The sequence below is a fragment of the Photinus pyralis genome, unplaced genomic scaffold, assembly GCF_008802855.1.
Source record: "Photinus pyralis isolate 1611_PpyrPB1 unplaced genomic scaffold, Ppyr1.3 Ppyr1.4_unclustered_Scaffold1498, whole genome shotgun sequence".
NCBI lineage: Eukaryota > Metazoa > Arthropoda > Insecta > Coleoptera > Lampyridae > Photinus > Photinus pyralis.
Genome location: NW_022171030.1, coordinates 56,088 through 76,152, shown reverse-complemented (window position 1 = coordinate 76,152; position 20,065 = coordinate 56,088). Strand labels below are relative to the sequence as shown.

General features: G+C 33.7%; 5 protein-coding genes across 5 annotated transcripts; 3 read left to right on the top strand and 2 right to left on the bottom strand.

The window, feature by feature from the left end:
- Positions 1 to 48: 48 nt before the first annotated feature.
- Positions 49 to 1,248, bottom strand: LOC116181654 (E3 SUMO-protein ligase KIAA1586-like). The gene has a single exon (XM_031502041.1). It carries the CDS (start codon positions 1,246 to 1,248, stop codon positions 49 to 51), a length of 1,200 nt encoding a protein of 399 aa, XP_031357901.1.
- A 498-nt stretch (positions 1,249 to 1,746) lies between these two features.
- Positions 1,747 to 2,988, bottom strand: LOC116181653. Its single transcript, XM_031502040.1, has 2 exons — positions 2,880 to 2,988; positions 1,747 to 2,825 (listed from the first exon to the last, which is right to left on the bottom strand). The coding sequence occupies exons 1-2, from the start codon at positions 2,986 to 2,988 to the stop codon at positions 1,747 to 1,749; spliced, it is 1,188 nt and encodes a 395-aa protein (XP_031357900.1).
- Positions 2,989 to 7,118: 4,130 nt separating this feature from the next.
- On the top strand, positions 7,119 to 10,295 carry LOC116181645 (zinc finger MYM-type protein 1-like). The gene is made up of 2 exons (XM_031502032.1): positions 7,119 to 7,512; positions 7,569 to 10,295. The coding sequence occupies exon 2, from the start codon at positions 7,569 to 7,571 to the stop codon at positions 10,167 to 10,169; it is 2,601 nt and encodes an 866-aa protein (XP_031357892.1). The 5' UTR covers positions 7,119 to 7,512; the 3' UTR covers positions 10,170 to 10,295.
- A 3,433-nt stretch (positions 10,296 to 13,728) lies between these two features.
- Positions 13,729 to 16,742, top strand: LOC116181643. The gene is made up of 6 exons (XM_031502030.1): positions 13,729 to 14,465; positions 14,567 to 14,691; positions 14,746 to 15,376; positions 15,433 to 15,617; positions 16,058 to 16,211; positions 16,262 to 16,742. Exons 1-6 carry the CDS (start codon positions 14,411 to 14,413, stop codon positions 16,717 to 16,719), a joined length of 1,608 nt encoding a protein of 535 aa, XP_031357890.1. The 5' UTR covers positions 13,729 to 14,410; the 3' UTR covers positions 16,720 to 16,742.
- A 33-nt stretch (positions 16,743 to 16,775) lies between these two features.
- Positions 16,776 to 19,235, top strand: LOC116181651. Its single transcript, XM_031502038.1, has one exon. The coding sequence runs from the start codon at positions 16,776 to 16,778 to the stop codon at positions 19,233 to 19,235; it is 2,460 nt and encodes an 819-aa protein (XP_031357898.1).
- The last annotated feature ends 830 nt before the right edge of the window (positions 19,236 to 20,065 follow it).

Genomic DNA, 20,065 nt, shown 5'->3' with positions numbered 1-20,065 from the left:
TATAGAATACAGCTGAACGTCTAAATTTGCCGCACATCGTTTTAATTCCTATTGATTTTTTGGCGAAGCACTATATAAACTATACAACTTGTCGAAAAATATCTTAAAATGATTGATGCCATCAACTTCCTCCAGTACGTCATGGACTGCTAGTTCTAAACGGTGGTTAGAACAGTGCCATACTACTAAATCTGGATATTGACTAATTAACTGTGTAGCTACTCCAGATTTTTTTCCAATCATGTTTGATGCTCCATCAGAAGCAAAACAAACCAAATTTCTAGCCAAAAAATCGTTTGTAAACCCATGTTTTTCCAAGCAAAGCATCAACATGTTAAAGATGTTTGAAGAAGTGGTGGTTTCTAAATCAATTAAATCCAAAAAGAATGTTACAGGTTCGGAATGTGGTAACGTTGTTTTGATGCATACCACTAGTACTGTATTTTTACTAACAGAAGTAGTTTCATCAATTAGAACAGATATCTTGGACTCATTTTGGATAATTTGACTGACAATTCTTTTTCGCATTTCCGTTGCAATATGGTTTGCAATGTCGGCGCATGCATGATCTGAGTGTAAAATGCGACCCATCTTTAAACCATTTAATACTTGCATATCTATATCAGAAGTTAAATCTGTAAAAGGCCTACCTTTTTTTATGATGTTATAAACTGTTGTAAATACACGATTGGTACTTTCACAAATGTCTGTACTTTGGTTAGTAAGACTGGTCTTTAATCTTTCTTTGTGAGATTCTGTCAGAATTTCCTCAGCATATCTGTGGGCTTCACTGGTCTTATGATGAAAGATTTTTTTTCTGAGGGATTGACGTTGCTTTTTTGTGGAATCTCCAAACGCCGCGATGTTACAATTAACCCACTCAGTCGAAACTTGAACGCCTTGTTTTTTAGGAACATTGCCGAGATTTTTAATTTTCTTGCACGTACTACAACCTAGTTTTTTTTCTTTTGTTTCAAGCCATTTATATTCTACACATTTTCTATTGTACATTTCTATTGTCCAACACTCGGGAACATCGGGTAAATTATTAAATTTCAATTTCTTTGCCCCACTCTCACTTTCATCAGTTTCATCACCGCTATTATTGTCACGTTCAACACTATCAGATTCTGATTGGGAAGGCAAAAAATAATCCGCGTCAGCGTCTCTGTCCATGTTGTCAGTACTAGCACCAGCACCACTATCGTTATCGTTCTTTTTACGTTTCAGCCAATTAAGGAGGGACATTTTTCACATTTAAAGTGACTTAAAGTTAAAAAGCTTGAAAATAAAAAAACAATACAACAATGCAGTACAATAAATAATAACTTAAACTGAGAAGTGCAAAATCTTCTTTGCGTGTTTGTACACAATGGCAGACTGCAGACCACTGAAGTTTTTAGAACCACAAGCAATCCGTAAGTAGCTTTGGGAGTGGGTACTACGTATGCGCCTAAGAAATGCGCAGTGTCCAGAGCGTTATAACGATCGTTAGGAACACCTTTCCCTTTGCATTTCTCAAATAACAAATAGAAATACCGACAAAAAATTCTGTAAAAGGTAAAACATATTAATATTACTAAGAACAAATCCAAAATACGGATCGAATGCGGAAAAGATTGCAAAACTACAAGATTTTGAGGTCGCACGCGCCGCATACCGGTATGCCTATGTGAAAAAAATTATTACCGGTATGTTTCACAAAAATAAAAAATCTAACGGTATGCCATACCGCCCCATACCGCCTCACTTCGACCACTGAATATTTGTGATAGTACGAATTTCTACGAGATTAGTGTCGTCGAAATCATTTTTCAACTTGGTTTTTAAAAATGATGTGATTTTATTGCATTTGCTGGTGATGAGGTCCATTAAATGGATGTCAGAGTTCGTTAGCTTGTTGAAGTGCCAAAATATTGCCTTTTTTGAGAACAGCAATGGCCACTCTTCCATTAGCTTAGAGAAGGGTGGCTCTTCTTCATTTAACACTTTTCTTATTTGAGGATAAGTTTTTTCTAATAATTGCACAAATTGCTCATCAGAAGTTCCGGCATTCTCAGTTAACTTGCTTATGCTTTCACTGTCATGGTGGCCGATCTCAGGTGACCAATTTACACAGCCTGCTCTAGCGCTTAAAACCCGTTTTTTTGAAACGATTGGAGAAGATTGTGCTTCGGTGCTTTTTCTTTTGTGTGGCCTGTTTAAGTAGTTGTTCCTTTCTACTAATTTGCTCACTAAGGAATGGCTTCCATCCCCAAGTACAACACCATCTTCATCTACATCCCTAAAAATCAATGGATATCGATCTATAAGTTTTTTAGCCACAATCTTGAAGGCTTTCATTGGAATGACCTTCTTAATTAGTCTCATGTCATTTACAATTAGTTGGACTAAAAACTTAATATCGAGTTTATTTCTCACACCATTTCCAAGGTTTTCAAGTTGTTCACTATTTAGTCTCTCTAAGGGGATTTCAAAATTAGTCCATAAAAATTCTGAATTGCAATCTACTTTGCAGGTCAAATCGATATTGTCGATAGGTGTAGAGTCAGGTTTTTCAGTTGGAGTTGGGTGAACTTCTCTCTCCTCAAAGATGGCGCCTTCAGGAAATGGTTGCAATAGCAAGTCTGAGATATCCGATTGTGCGATTGTTACCGTACTTCCTGTTGCTACAGAAAATGAATCGGTTGATTTCCAGGTCTCACTCTTTTCCAATAACATCAATATATCCATCTGGTTAAGGTACGGTAGAACTTCTGAATCGATTGGCGTGCCGTTAGATTCCAAAGCTAACGATGAACCGTCAACTTGTAGCTTTTGGGATGCTGTAATGAAAGACATGGTTCATTTATAATAGCCGAGCATTATGGCCATCTTACCCTTTAAAATTAAGGTTTTGTACATATCCACGTCATTTTCATCGATCAAAATTAAAGTTTTCCTCTCTCTATCTCGGGACCATACGGTGTAGATCTTTTTCGCCGCCATGGTTATTCTGAGCAAAAAGGCATTCAAATTTATTTAACATGTGAGCACAACTTCTTTGTGTTTTGCTCGTTAAATAAATTTAAACGCATAATACATAGCATTAGAGAGTTATGTTTCTTGAGATTTTAGGATTAGCAGTGCAAGTAAGTGAGAAGTGAGGTCCAAACAAAATATCATATTTATAATAGAAAGAAATAGGGGGGCATATTATTAAATAATAGGATTTACTATTTTAAAGTTTAGAGTTTTTGATTTAGAATTTTTCTAAAGGTGCCGATTTAAAATAATACAAGTACTTTTCGTTCAATTTACATTTTAAAACAGTTTCAAAAGATAATATTTCTTCAAAAGATATACAAACATCTACATCAGTACTTCGGGAGTGTTCGATTTGTAGCTCTTCGTATAAACCGGTACTCATATCATAATAAATTTCAACATTTTTTCCAACAAACCACAAGTTTTCCATACTCTCTGTAATTAAAATGTACTTAATTTCGCACAGATGGAAAATACCAAATTCATCTTTATCGTGACAAATTAGCATATTTTTTTTATAAAATGTACCCCTATGAGTTATTTCTTCGGCTACAAATCTGAAAGTACTCAACATATATCTACTTGATATCAAATTTAACATCTCGGGAGGATAGTTGACTGGGTTGAAAATTTCTAAGTTTTCAGCTATAACTTTATTACAATAGAGGATTTTATTTTCCGAATTCAGAGCTTGTAAGAATTGGTGCTTAGTTGTAAGATACATCAAAACATTCTTAAAATTCGGTGATCGCCCTAAAGCATCTTTAAAATATTTATGCTTACTTTCAAATCTTAATGTCCATAATAACCTAAGCGGACCCCACATTTTAATTAAATGAGGATAGTGCAAAATATAATGATGTTTTGGTGTAAGCTTTATTTCAGGAAAAAGCTGTTTCCTTAAATCTATGTATACCAGGAGAAGATCTTTCAAAACATCAAAACATTCTTAAAATTCGGTGATCGCCCTAAAGCATCTTTAAAATATTTATGCTTACTTTCAAATCTTAATGTCCATAATAACCTAAGCGGACCCCACATTTTAATTAAATGAGGATAGTGCAAAATATAATGATGTTTTGGTGTAAGCTTTATTTCAGGAAAAAGCTGTTTCCTTAAATCTATGTATACCAGGAGAAGATCTTTCAAAACCGCAACTTGGTCTTCGGATACCTCAACCGCCAACATTATGTTCAAAATTTTTCGTAAACATAAAATCATTTGCCACATTTCTTTCCCGTGTTCATTAGATTTAATTAACGGTATTTTTTCAAGCAAGATAAATGGTAGAACATTATTTATATACATTAATTGTGAAGCCGTCCCCGATAACTTATCGGCTTTTTTTAATTACAGGGACCGATTGTTTCTTTTCAAATAAAAAATTAATCGTCCTGAGTTTAAAATTTAAGTATTCATAGGAGAAGTACTTTTTTTGGACAAAATAATTAATTGCTAACATTAAATCACGGGCGATTACTCCTTCCACTAAATCATGTGCTAAACAAGGGGGTAACCCAGGAAGAGCAACGTGAAAATAGTTTAATTCATTTAAAGGAGAGTTATGCTTAATTCCTTCAAAATGGTTATTGATTGTTAAAGCCATATTAACATCATGGTCATATGATTGCACAGTACGCAAATTACCAAAATAAGTTGACCCATTAAAATTTTGAATTTTACAAAACCTACAAAAAAACATTTCTACGTTGAAGGTTTCCAAAAATCCTCCAATTTGGTGACTCCCTAGATTATCGCCGACGGTACAAAGTATGCTTCCTTTGACTATTACATTTTCATTAATTCTTAACCCTTCTTCTTCCAAAATTTTTAAGTCATTGATCAAGGGACGAAGAATAGTACCAAAACCAAAATGTTTTATATGTTTATCAAAACACAAAGCAATTAATTGTATCTGTTCAGTTCGTGTTCTATTCCATGGATACAAATTTGCAAGGGTCATATAAATTCCTGTGATTTTATATTTATTGCGAGCACTGCCCAAAGGATTACAAATTTCAAACGAATCTTGATATAAAATTATTTTAAGAGAATGTTTATTTCTTGAGAAAAAAGTGTTATCTTTACAGCAGATTCCGTCATAATAATCTCTATACACACCGTCGGAAGAAACGTGCGGCGCAGAAAAGCATTGACTATTTACATTTGGGTCATTTAAGAGTGATTTTAAAGTTTCATGTATTGGAACGTAGTAAAAAAATGCATCTTTTTCTTCGACTACGCCTAAATCTATTTTGAGGGGTTCTACAAACTGAAATTCTTTTTTATAAAAATTGTGTCGCATGTAAGTTGTCCGCAAAGAACCGCTCACTTTATTATGAGCGACCCCAAACAAACTATCTTTCAATAAACTTGCTACATTTTCGTAATTTAACCTGCTTTCGTTATCGAGTTCTCTTAATTTTGCTAACATGTAATCATGATTTAAATTCTCAAAATCAGAAAAACCTCGTATGATTTTTGTGAGAGAATTTTGGCAAAGAAAGTGACTTGATTCCAAGGTTAGATATAAATCGGCCAAATATTTAACTCCAATTTCTTCCAAGTCTTTTTTTGAGTTTAGAGAATGTAAATCGTTAACATTTTCAGTTTGCTCGCTATCGAGCACATATTCTTCAGAACCAGATGGTAGGTTGCAATCTATTTCGTTAGTCACGTTAAATCCGAATTTATGAATGCCTGCAAAATCAAAGTGTTTCCTCATCACATGGGTCTTAAACGATGGAACATTTTTGTAAACAGTTTTGCAACTGGCACAAGAAATAAATGGACATGTTATAGGAACGTTTTCTCTAATGTGAGAGCGCATATGAGCACACAATTCCTTTTTATTAGTAGCAATAAAAATGCAATTTTTAACGTTACATTTTACCCTAATTTCACTACTTTTGGGGTTTAATTGTCTGTGATGTCGAAAGATATGTTGTCTAAATCCAGAACATGTTTTAAAAGCTAATCTATTGCACTGATGGCGAATGCAAAAGAATTGCGCGCCCTTTTTATTTCTATGCAAGTACTGATGCAAATCGTATTTCTCGACATTACTGCACTTAAATTTACAATTATTACAGTTAAACATAATTAAAATACGTACTTACCTTCAGTTTTTCAGAATCGCAGATTATTCTATTAATTACAGGACACAGACTAACAAACACCAATTCAGTTCAGGATAACCAAATGACTAGGCTATGACGTTCACTTCGCTTCTCCGCAAAAACTGAAGTTCAGCAAAAGTATAAATATGACATCACGTTCTTCGTTTTCAAGTATCAAGACAGTAATATTACACAAGGGCATATTCAGGACAAAATCTTACAGTATAGGTTTGACGTTTTTCATACTTACATTGTAATTATTTTTTTTACATACCCCATACTTTAATTTTAATGTCAACTTATGGGAATTTACATATTTACACTGTAAATTTCCCAAGTAATATATTTTTACGTATTATCTCATGTAATACTCATATGCGTTTTCATTTTACATAACATATCACAAAACATTTTTAATTCCCTGATTTAAACTGCAATTTTTACAGCACGGCGATTGGAAAATTCCTGTAACTTTTTTCAGTGTAGAGAAAAATTGGTTAAGAATACAAAATGTTCTAATGAAATAGGTGACACTGACACCTAAAACAACTTGTATCAGATACAAGTACAAACTCGTTATAAACCTTTTGTATATAACGTACTAAAACAAAATTGTTTTTTAAACAAGATTGTGTGCCTACAACACATACAACTACAGTATTATATACCTACTGAAAAATTGCAATTATAGGGGAGACCGGTGTAGAAAGTAACAGGTGTTAAATGTAACATCCGCGAATATACCGCCCTCAATGTAGTTACCGCTACACCCGGCAAGTACAGAACACGTTTTTATCACTCTAGATACGATAACGAAGTTGCGTTTACATACAGCTGATATTGGTCAAGTTATTGGTGCTTGTGAGTTTTTCGCCTGTATTTGTAAGTATGTTGATATAGAATATTTAGCTAATATTATCTTGATACCCTATAACTTTAACAATTTCGCTTCACATCAATAACTCAGGGCCGTACCTACCTATAGGCAGAGTAGGCCCATGCCTATAGGCGCAAGCCGCTAGGGGCGCAAAAATCATAAATAAATGCCCTTCCTGCAATCCTAAAAGATCATCGCCACTCGCCAGCCAAGCGCATACTTGCACGTGTTTGTATTGAAATTCAAGCTCAAGTTTAGCAAAACTTGCAGCACCGATCTACGCGACAGACACGCTGGTGCTGGTGACGTTTATTCATATAATGTGCGACTGTGCGAGTAAACGTCGCAGTCACGGTGCATCCTGATTCTTCAATTTTCACTATTCAGCAGTCTATTGACGCGAAAGAGCTCACTGACCTTAATTTAGTGTGATTCTTGTTTTAATAAATAGAGAGCAACAAGGCCAGCAGCCAGCAGGCATAGAGAAGGGTATGGTATCTTTTTTATTCTGATTTCCATTTTATTTTTTATACCTATTATTACAGATGTTACCCAAAAAAAAGCTTTCGGGGGCAGAATTTAAAAAGATTAGAGCGAAAAAGTTAAATGTCAATCAGAAAAGTGCTTCACTTATGCAAACATTTATTAAATTGGGATCAAGACAAAAAGGTGTTGAAGAGGAGATGTGTAGAAGTGGAGATCAAGATCGTTCTCTTTCATCAAGTACTATCATCGGCAGTGAACGAGATAACGAATGTGAAAATAATACCAGCGCAACTTTAAGTGAACAAATTCAAGAAATTGAGGCGGGAGAAAATAATGGAATGGAAACTGAATCGACATCGACACACAATAGCAAAGAAGACACGGACACTCAGGTAACCTCCGACTTGAAATCAATGGAAAAGGAAGGTGGAATAAGTAGTATTAATAGTAGTAGTGAATTAGAATTAGAAATAATAAATTACAACAATCCGGTAAATTGGAAGGGAGATAAAGTGTTTTTAGAACAGTTGATAAAAAATGGGCCTGTATATGGAGATAACCTAGATTGTTATCCTGTAACAAATACTAGGCAATTTTCAAAAAAATACTTTTCCAAAATTCTGCCAAATGGTAATAGTATTCAACGTAAATGGTTGTTTTATTGCATAGAAAGGGATGTAATTTATTGTTTTCCATGCCTGTTATTTGGAGGGGCAAGTAGCCAGTTTTCTACAAAGAAAACTGGATTTAGAGATTGGCATAATATTGGTCCAAGGGTAAAAAGTCACGAAAATTCTACGGCCCATAAAAAATGTGTTATTGATTTAATAACATTTGAAATTAATTTAAAGAAAAGACATTTTTTAACAGATGAAATTCAAAAAATGATTTTGTCTGAAACTGAAAGATGGAAACATATTCTAAAATGTATCTTAGATGCAATTTTATTCTGTGTCAAAAACAACGAAGCTTTGCGTGGATCTGTAGAAAAAATTGGGCATCCAAATTCTGGTAAATTTTTGCAAACATTAGAGTTAATAAGTCATTACGACCCTATACTTAAGCAGCACATAGACTCCGAAAATCACAAAAAATACTTTTCGCCAAAGATCCAAAACGAACTAATTGCAATAGCTGGTAATGCCGTTAGAAATGAAATTGTCTCAAGAATAAAACAGGCAAAATATTTTAGTGTTATTTTGGATACAACCCCTGATGTATCGAAATCGGAACAATTGTCATTAGTAGTAAGGTATGTAGAGAAAAATGGGAAAACATGTTCAATTGAGGAGCGATTTCTGATGTTTATTGAGGTAAAAGAAAAAACCGGTTATGCATTGGCCAATATCCTTCAAAAAGTGTTACAAGAACTAGGACTAGATATTCAAAATATTAGGGGACAGGCTTATGACAATGGTTCTAATATGGCAGGTCAATATCAAGGCGTGCAAGCTAGGATACTGCAAGAAAATCCTACTGCAAGATTTGTCCCATGCTCGGCGCATAGTTTAAATTTAGTGGCATTACACAGTGCTTCAATTAGCCCTGAAATAATAACTTTTTTTGGGATTATTCAAAATTTGTTTAATTTTTTTGCGCATTCCACTGTGCGATGGACTAAACTAAAAAATGCATTAAATATTACCCTAAAAGGATTTAGTGATACAAGGTGGTCTTCCAAAGCATTAGCGTTGAATGCACTTATCACTCAATTTGAATTGGTTTTGGATCTCTTAGAAGAAATGACTGATGTTTCAATATATTCTGGTGAAACAGTAATTGGGGCAAAAAATTTTCAAAAAAATCTTAAAAATTTCGACTTTGTAATTCTTTTAGTTTTTTGGTCATCTCTATTAAATAAAATTAATAAAATAAATCTCTTACTGCAGAAAAAGGACTTAACATTAGATACCGCTTGCAAACACATTAAAGGGTTATTAGAAGAAATCAAGGAAAACAGAGATGGTTATTTTGAAAAATCTGAAAGAGATGCTTTGCAGATTTGTCAAAATTGCACTCTTTCAACGGAATATAAGGAAGTTCGAAAAAGAAAAATTAAAAAGATGAGCGGTGAGCTTGCTGACGATTTTTATTTAGACCCAAAAACGAAACAAAAACAGCTATTTTTTCAAGTCATCGATTCAATAATAACGCAGTTAAGTAACAGATATAAAGGTTTACATGAGATTTGCAGTGATTTTAGTTTTCTTAATGGGTCAGTTCTGTCCAAAATGAGTCTTTCTGATACTGAAAAGTGCATCAATGCTTTGTGCGATAAATATCCCAACGACTTCAATTGTACTGAATTTATTCAAGAAGCAGAAAGTTTTAAGTTTCAAACGCAAGAACTTTTTGATATCCAGGGACAATCTGCATTGGAAATTTATCAAAACCTACATAAATATGATCTAATGGCAGAGTATCCCAATTTTGCTACAGCATTACACATTTTTCTAACAATACCGGTCACTAGTGCTTCTTGTGAAAGAACTTTTTCAAAATTGAAACTTTTAAAAAACTATTTACGATCGACCATGTCCCAACAAAGATTATCTAATACTGCCATATTATCCATAGAAAGGATCATTGCAGAATCAATTTCTTTTGATAAATATATATCAGATTTCGCATCACAAAAAGCCAGACAATGTTGTTTGTAAAATTATCTTTCTACTCAAATATTTAAGTAGAGCGTAGAATTTCTATTCGTAAGTAAGTACCTATTTGATTTTATAACTACACATTACCATTTTTTTGTTATTAAAAATAAACTTGTTCTTAAAAAAAATATTAATGTTTACCCCCCCCCCTCCCCCGCACCCTTCCCTTGGTAGCGCTTTCTCTAGGGGGCGCAAAAAAGCGCTTTCTCTAGGGGGCGCAAAAAAGTAACCTTGCCTATAGTAGAATATAATGCAGTTACGGCCCTGCAATAACTTATGCATATTGTACAATATTTTCAATGTAACAGTTGGTGTGTTTGATAAACTGGTATACACAGAAAAAAATATGTTAGTTTCTGTAACTAAAATTAATTATCTACGCCCTTATTTACTAAAACAAATAATATATTGGGTTATCAACGCAACGAGATCGTTTAGTTTAGTTAATGCAAGTATCCGTAGAATCTAAATTTTATTTCTGATTAAATATTGTTAAGCAAACTAAATTTTTTTCTGTCCTAAATAAGTAAACTTACTAATTATGTTCTAACAAAGCACCTTTGCGACTCGAAGAAAATAGTTCGTTATACTTTGCAAAATATTTCTTCGTGCAAACAATACCTTCTTTATATCCAGATTAAATATCATGCATGTAGATAAGTAAGCATCTTATTTGTCTTAATCAAAATTTTCCCCACAAAGAATAATTGCTCTTTGGTTCTACAAAATATAATTTGCTGCATCTTCGAATATATTATGTAGGTGCATGAGTCGCTGCGTCAGACCAACGAAAGAACTTGGCTGTATAAAGATGAACTGCATTATTTGCTTTATTGCGTTCATCGTTGCAACTTTCAACTGACGCGTATACATTTTGTTATAATTTAGGTACTTTTACTACCAGTTTTCTGTGAAGTGTGAATGTGACTTCAGACTTGTGAAAATGGAAGAAAAATTAAGAGAGTGGCAGATGGAAGAACTTCTGGAAGTGTTCAAAGGTGAGAAAGTTTTACGTTTATGAATGCAAGTGCGACTTAGTACATAGGGGGAGGTTGCCCAAGAGTACGCACTTAACATTTTATTGACATTATTAGGCATCCATTTTGTACTGCACCTTTAAACAAATTGAAAAACGGACACATACTATATTTACTTTAGTTTACTAAATACTATATTATGTTAATAAATGGTAATTACAACAAAACGAAACATATTTGTAGAGTGGCATTTGCGCACTCTTGGGAACAGTGCGCCTTAAGAGTGCGCAGTGACGTTCTTAAGAGTGCGCAAGACCCTAATTACAAAAATCACACAAATATTGCCCTCCTGAATAGTATGTGCGAGCTTCGTGCCACCAATGAGCACACTTTAAGCACTGTATCCAATCTTCATCGGGCGGTTCCACAAATTTTTCATCACAACCTGGGCAAAATACATCCTCTTCTGGTGTCTCTGTTTGTGACATTCGTACTGACTCTTTTTCTTTGGACTTCTTAGAGGATTTGGACGTAGATGGCACAATTTTGGAAACGTTTGCTACTTCACACTGCAATCGTCTCTTAACAGAATTGGCTTTTGAAGGTGGTGCAGGCGGTGTTATTGTAATGGAGTTTTTGAAAGGGGTGCTTGTTAAAATTTCAGACTTTTGGGCATTCCTCCGTCTCACATTGGAGGTTTCCATTTTTGGCAAGGGTCTAATTTGGTATGGTGTCACAATCTCATTACTTTTTTGGTTTTCGCCTTCTAATATTATGCTGGAAATGGGAACATTTTCCAACTGCACTTCACTCATGTCGATTGTAATCGGTGATTTTAATAGCTCAAACCTCGAAACGTTTGTTTGGTCTGGGAATTCAATTATCACTAGAACAGTGTCCACTATTGGGTTGTCTGACTTACTAATGGAATCGACTCTTGATTGCGCAGAGTGTTCGGTTTTTTCCTCATTTGACAGTTCTTCTGAGTTGACCAGAATAGAGTGCTTTAATGATGGATCATCACCTTCTTTCGCCAATGCAATGGAGCTGAGATATGGTTTATCACTAACTGCAGATGGTGCAAAATCTTCCTCTCCAAACACGTTAGGATTGTATGGCGATATACCTGTTGTGGAAAAAGAATTTGTGGCCTTCTCAATGTTTGATACTTTGTAATACGCTTTCCGAAATAATCCGGCAACTTCTGATTGAGTGATAACCTTACCCGGATGTGTGACAAGGTAATTATCACATACCTCACTATAGGCTGATTTTAAGGGGCCGAAAAATCCTTTATCTAATGGCTGAAGCCTATGACTCGAATGAGGCGGAAGCGATAGGAGGTGGATAAAATTCTCACGCCAGTGTTCGGTGAGATACGTGATTGTCTAGCAGCAGGAGAACTGGCTCTTCTGGACTTGGTTTAACACTCGATTTGAAATGTTGTATCCATACAAGGAACAAATCAGAGTTAATAAACCCAGAATCAGATATCATTCTCAGCGTTCCAGTTGGGGTATCTTTAAACAGATCTTCCTTCATTCTCTTTCTTGGGAAAATTAATGCCGGGGGAACGTATTCACCACTTGCATTGAAACAACACACTGCCGTTATTAATTGACCTCTTTCCGCACTTGCAACTTTACTAACAGCTCTTTTTCCTTTCTCACACATTACTCGAGGTTGTTTGTTCGGAACCGTACTAAGCCCAGTTTCGTCCATGTTATACACTCGCTTATTAGGAGGGAAATTATATTTGACATACAACTGCTTCAAGTTTTAAAAAAATCTCTCTATTTGAGGTTTATTAAACCCCATTATACGCCCCATAGAGCATTTTTCAGGTTGTCGAAGAGGTTGTCATTTTCTGTCTCTTACAGAAATTTCTAACCCATTTATCACCTGCCACTTTTTTGTCCATGTTAAACGGATGTGGTAAATTATTCATAATAGCATATTCAAAAGCAATGTGTTTGAGATCTTTTCGTGTTAGACCATAAAACCTTGTATCCATTTGTTTTACATATTCAGCTAACTGATTTTCCATGTCGTTATTAAAAAGACATTTAAATCTTCCTAAGGATTGTGGGACTGTTCCAAGTTTCAATCGTTTCCGAATAGTGGATTCGGGAATATTCAATTCTCTAGATAACTGTCGTTTTGATTTACCATTTTCTATTTCCGTTCGAATTGTTTGCATTAAGTCTTCTGTAAATGCAAGTCTCCTCTCAGACTTCCTCACATAGTAATTAGCCATTCTCTGCAAAAAAACGAGATGTAGGTACCTACCTTAAACTCTTAGGTATTCCCAAGAGTGCGCAGTGCGTACTCTTGGGAATAGAAGTGTGCGTACTCTTGAGACAATGAATCGGTTTCCTGTTTTGATCTAATATTATTTAACCTTAGTAACAAAATTCAAGTTACACCTTATTCTGCGTGTAGCTAAAGCACTGATGTATGTAGTATATCATGCTATACCCACACAGCACACTGACAACCATAAGATATCTAAAAAATGTTTTTTATGGATATCCATGATATTTAATGGATATCCCCTCACATGTAATGGACGAATACTACACAGAGAAAACTGTTTGTTTAAATTGACGATATCAATTTGTTTGGTGGTTTAATATTTGAATGTACCAAATTTTATTTACACGAAAGCAAACTTTTGTTGGATTAAAAATAACGAGATATTTGGTAATGCAGTATCATTTGTTTGGAGTTATAAATTTCTAATTTCTTGAAAGCAAGCTATTATACTTCATTTCAACAAAATATTTCTTCCATAAAACCAAAGTAATATAACGTTACCTGAAAACAAGGGTGATTTGAAAAAAACCCACATATTAAAAAATGAATCACATATTTCTTTAGACCAAACAAATTATTTGTAACGTCCTTTTGAGAAATGCAGCTTGAGCTAAATAAATTAAAGTTGAAATAAAGCAATATATTTCTTTGTCCTACGTATTAGTTATTTCAAATGAAACAAACGAATATTTAATATAAGCAAAAATTAAACCTACCAGCTTCAAAAAATATGACTTCTACATTGACAGAGAGCTTCTTTGATTCAAACAAACGATGATTTAGATTTACCACCTACTTGATGCTCACTTGTTCTGCATTTTCGCCAAATTGCATTTTACTTATTGCGCTATCGTATTCGTATGGTGTCTGCCTTACAATTTACTTTAATTTGTAATTGTGTACTGTGAATACGTGATTGTAGGTATACTGTGTTGTTAGCCAAGCATAATGGAAGAGTTTTTCAGTAAAATTGGCCTCTCACACCTATTACCAGAATTTACAAGTAAGTAAAAGTGCTTTTTTTATGATTCGTAATGGCCTATCGTGAATAATTAGCAATTCCTGCAAATATGATTATACGATTATAAAAGCACATTGTTTTAGAACAAAGTATAGATTCGACGGACCTACTTCCTGATTTAACTGAAGAGCATATTGTGCAATTGATTCCAAACATAGGAGATAGAATTAAATTCAACAGGGGTGTCAGAAGCATCCAAATTGAGCAGGTTATTAGAGAATTAGTTACTTTCTTCACTCGGTTATTCACGCATATTTTTTAGGCTACTATTGACTTCATAGACGAGTGTACTCCACCTCCATCAAAGAAACCTTATACGGAGTCAACACCTGTGTCATTTTTGGTCGAAAATGCCACAAATTTGTTAGACACTTACGTAGATTTGGACGCTGGCCCTTCTACCAATACTTTACATGACATTAATTCTATGTCAACTGTAACAAACACCGATCAAAGTGATTGTGGATTGAATTCTTCCTTTTTAAATTACTGCTCCATTGAAACTGCAGTTCAATTCAATTTGCAAGAAGTGTTGAACGCAGACGTTTTAGGAAGAGCCATATTAAGTAAATATAATTCAAAATTTACCCTTGATGGAAAAGAGAGGAACGTTCTCTGCGAGATTATTATATCTCACTTTTTAAATAAATCGTTTAAATTGAATAACGAATCGTTATCCATTATTGCAAATAAAATTGTTGCTCTTTTTCCGGCTTGTGAAAAGAGAGCCACTTATTTTGTCAGCCCTATTCCTAAAAAAAGATCTGGTCGCAATAAACCAGAAGTTGCAAAAGGCAAGCTTGTCGACAAGCATAGAAATAAATTGACAGCACTCAGAAGAGCGCTCCAATTTGACGTAAGTGTGGGAGAAAACATTTCCGATGAAAATGAAGGTATATATGTATACAATCCCTCACAGAAAAAATCGTATCAACGGGGAACTTTTCAGAACCCAACCAAAATGCAAGAGACAGTCGACTGTGGTTACTAAACAACAATGAACCTGTAGAAGAAGTACTCCAGCATTGGCGCAATTCCTATTCAATTCGGAAAATTACAGTAAACAAGAACAAAACAATTGAACAGTTCTACAAGGAGTGGCCCATTCTTGAAACTCAATTGGCGATTGAACTGGTAAGTTACCTATCCCATATATTTTATTTTACGCTGTTTTCGTCCGTACAATTATAGGTCGAAATGTAACATTACAACTTTTATCAATAACTGCGGTTCATGTTACGCAAACACAACTTGAATCCCCAAATTCCATGGCATCACAAAAATTGCAATAGTAAAAGTGCAGGTTCACTGTCCCATTGCTACATCTTTATAATAAAAACTGAAAAAGAATACTCTTGAGGGACCTAGCAAAATTGTCTTAGTTTAATGCACATTTGTATGGTATGTCATTCATTTTTATGTGCCAAACAAAATCTATGTTTTACCTAGATTTCCTTTGAAAGTATTCAACAATCACTGCATTGCCTACTGAATTTCTCCCTACTGATTCCTTATTTTTAAGAACTTTTAAAATGTGTTCAAAGTTTTTATATTGATAATATATTTTTATACAGGTTACTTATGACTTCAACAAATTATTTGAAAAGGAAGGTGCTACAGATGATACTTTCAATTTCTTTTTCGAGAAGCTACTGGACATTCGAAGAAAAAATTTATCTGCAGCAGACGAAAGCATTCTTCAATTAGTGGAAGGAGATATAACTACTGGTAAACTTGCGTTCAATTTACATCTTAATATAAGTACATGACTATTGTAGATTCAAAGCGGGCAGTTCAGTTATATCTGCTACCATCGTTAGTTCCACCAAGAGGTCGCATAAAGGCGAAGGGGAAGCAATGGAAGCCATCCATTACAGAGTGTAGAGATGGATTGTTTGTGCATGTTAAATTGCCTGGTGATATCGACAAGGCTAAACGCGATAAGGTAGATTTCATGTACAATAGGGGACAAACTGTACAACCCTATGTTATTTTAGTTGGCCCCAGTTTAAATAATGTGACTGGCTTCTATGTTGTTATAAACGACAATTTATATAAATGCATTTCTGTATTTGATGCATTAGACTTTTGTTTTAAATCTCATCATATATTTGATGCCAAGTATTCTTTTGAAAGTCATCATATTTGGTACCTAATTCAGTGGCAGGTCTATAATTTGAAAACTAAATCTGACTTGAAGATTCCATTTGTTCAAGATTGCGTTTACAATCATTAGGTTGCCGTTTTAAAATAAGCGTAGCTATTGATTTAAGCATATTTCTTTCCGACACCATGGACACCTCTTTCAGTTGCTTCAGTTGTGGAAAATTGTTAAACTCTATTGAAATGCTGCTTAAACACATCAAAATTATACATCCTTTTCTTGTAAAGTACAAATGCAACCAATCAGATTGTTTTAGATCATTTCATAATTTATCGACTTTACGAAAACATTATGTCTCTGAACACAAAGGGGCCAGCAAATGTTCAAAACCAATATCTACTAGTAATACAGGGCTATCACAACATGATGATTATCATGATGACAATTTCAATAATGGCATCAGTACCATCATAGATGGCGAAGACGAAGTGCAAACACCCAAAAAATTGAACATAAAGGATGAAATAGTTGCTTTCATATCAAATTTGTATAGTTTACCGTCTATACCCAGAAATCAAGTTCAATTAATAATAAACAGGTTTGATGAGTTGATGTCATCCGTGTGTAATTACATTTCAGATATTTTACAAAGTTTGAATTCCGAATGTGATAGTATTATAAACGTATTGCACACGCTTTCAGATGTGCAGACTATGTTAGCCGAATTTAAATCTGAATATCGTTGTTTTAAGTATTTTGAAGAATGTGACAGCTTCATAAGGCCAGAAGTGTTTTCTGTTGGAGAACATCCTGTATTAAACAACAAAAGTACAACGCAACACCCAGTTCTGGCATTGAAAAAAATCGAAATACAGAAAATTCCTTTAAGGAGAGTTTTACAAAAATTTTTGGAATTACCAAATGTTTATAATATCCTACAACAATATTTACAAGAAGAAGATTCAAAACCTTCATCGGTTTTGTCTAATGTCTTTCAAGGTTCTCTTTGGCAGAGTATGAAGACGAAATTTGGCAATAGAACGGTTTTTCCTCTCTATATGTTTTTCGACGACTTTGAATCATGCAATCCTCTTGGAAGTAAAGCTGGTATACACAAAATCGGGGCGGTATACGTTTCGTTGGCTTGTATACCACCAGAATATTCTTCCATACTTGAAAACGTATTTCTAGCTCAATTGTTTTATTCTAAGGATAGAACGACAGTCGGAAATGGAAAAATTTTTTCTAAATTATTAGAAGAATTCAAATACTTAGAGGAATATGGAATTGAAGTACATATTAGCTCAAAACGATATCGTATTTATTTTGTTCTTCTTTTAGTTTTGGGAGACAATCTAGGTTTAAACTCAATTTTAGGATTCAATGAAAGTTTTAATGCGAATTATTTTTGTAGAATATGTAAAACTTCCAAAGAACTTTCTAAAATTCAGAGTATTGAAGATTTTAACACTCTGCGCACAATTAATAATTACGACGAGGATTCTAGGAATTTAAGTTTTGGAATTAAACAGATATGTATTTTTAATGATCTACGATTCTTCCATGTGGTTGAGAATATCTCCGTGGATTTAATGCATGATTTGCTAGAAGGAGTGTTAAGATATGATATGGCCCATATATTAAATAACTTAATATCTAAAAAATTTGTCTCTCTTCCACTAGTAAATAGTCGGATTAAGTTTTTTAAATTTTCGGAAGCAGATATTGGCAATCCCATACCTATAATAAAAATTGAACACCTTCAAAAAAATTACTTAACGTTAAGTGCATCAGAAATGTGGGCCTTTGTTGTATACTTTGGTATACTACTAGGAGATCGTGTCCCAGATAATGACGAAGTGTGGGAATTTTATCTAAATTTACATCGAATAATTCACATTATTACTAGTAGAACTATTTCCAGAAATGCTGTTGAGCTCCTAAAAACCTTAATTGACAACCATAACAAAGATTACTGTGCTTTGTTTAACGATTCTCTAAAACCCAAACATCACATATTGGTGCACTATCCTACAGTCATATTAAAAATAGGACCTCCTCGTCTGATTTGGGGGATGAAGTATGAAAGTTTCCACAAAACCTTAAAAAACTTTGCTGGTGCAGTTACAACCAGAAAAAACATAATTGCTACATTAGCTGTAAAGCAGCAACTCAAATTATCATCAAGATTCTTAAGCGTTCGCGGAATTGATGATAATATATGTCTTGGTCCATGTGAAGGGTTAATTTCGCAATTGCCGGAATTTTTCGTTATAGAGAGATTACTAAATTCGCATCTCATCACTTTTAATTCAAATGAAGCTGTAATTGTAAATTGGGTAAAGATTAACAATATTAAATACAAAGAAGGGTTATGTTTGCAATTTACAGAAAATGATATTCCCGATTTCATTAAAATTAAATTTATTTTTCACATAAATAATGAGATTTATTTTGTTGGCTGCCTTATTTATACCATTGGGTATAATACTCATATTCAAGCGTATGAAATCCGAGATGAAATCATATGCGATTCTAAAATCTCCCCAAATAATTTTAAACTAATTCCTTCAAGAAATATGCTTAATCGAAAACCTAGCAATATTCACTATACAGCTGACGGTATGTTAGTTATCTACAATGCATAATAATTAAGTACCTATTGAAAACATTTGTTTAAATATTAATCTCAGTAATGATTGTAGAAGTATAACTGACTTTTCTAGATAAAAATGTCAGTTCTAAAATTGTGTGGTGGTGGCCTCTCACTTGACGTGGCAGCATAGGATTCTTTAAGTTAGTATTTAGAGTATCAATGTTAGTATTCAGTTTTTAAAAAAATATACTATGCGTCCTTAAATGGTATTGATTTCTGTATCATAAAAGCAGTAATAACTAAACTAGATAGCATAATTTGAGAAAATAATGCTCCCATCAGTCGTATAGCGTATTGGCCCAGTCGCCCTGTAAATAATATTAGCATAATCTCGAGCATAATATAATACTATGACATTAGAATAATTGTCTACTACAAGTAAGTAAATGTTATTATCATTTTTATTCCTAGAAACATATTTTGTTTATATATTGTATATTATGTATTTTATTTTATTACCTAATAAATATTTGTGTGAACAAATTTCGTATTTACTTCACAATAGTACCTATTAAAATAAACAAGATCATAATTTGGTTTAAAAAAGGGATGTTTTGTGCAAAAAAATATATCTGTTAAAGGAAGAAAATATGTTTTTTGAATCAACCAAGCACCTTCATTTGCTTAACAGAATTAAACATATCATCTAAATTACATTGTCTTTCATCCAACAAATAAAGCTGTTTCTTTACCATAGATATAGTAGATTGTATAACACAAATTTTGGTTCAAATAAATAGATATTGCTTTAAAAATATAGTATTATTTATTTGAACCAAACGAATATTTCTTTGAAAAATATTGCACATGTATGATGTAAAC

Coding starts and splice junctions, on each gene's coding strand:
- LOC116181654 (XM_031502041.1), bottom strand. CDS start 1,248: ATGTCCCTCCTTAATTGGCTGAAACGTAAAAAGAACGATAACGATAGT.
- LOC116181653 (XM_031502040.1), bottom strand. CDS start 2,988: ATGGCGGCGAAAAAGATCTACACCGTATGGTCCCGAGATAGAGAGAGG. Junction 2,826..2,879: donor CAAAACCTTAATTTTAAAGG/GTAAGATGGCCA, acceptor CTTTCATTACAG/CATCCCAAAAGCTACAAGTT.
- LOC116181645 (XM_031502032.1), top strand. CDS start 7,569: ATGTTACCCAAAAAAAAGCTTTCGGGGGCAGAATTTAAAAAGATTAGA.
- LOC116181643 (XM_031502030.1), top strand. CDS start 14,411: ATGGAAGAGTTTTTCAGTAAAATTGGCCTCTCACACCTATTACCAGAA. Junction 14,692..14,745: donor GAAGCATCCAAATTGAGCAG/GTTATTAGAGAA, acceptor CATATTTTTTAG/GCTACTATTGACTTCATAGA. Junction 15,618..16,057: donor CTCAATTGGCGATTGAACTG/GTAAGTTACCTA, acceptor ATTTTTATACAG/GTTACTTATGACTTCAACAA.
- LOC116181651 (XM_031502038.1), top strand. CDS start 16,776: ATGGACACCTCTTTCAGTTGCTTCAGTTGTGGAAAATTGTTAAACTCT.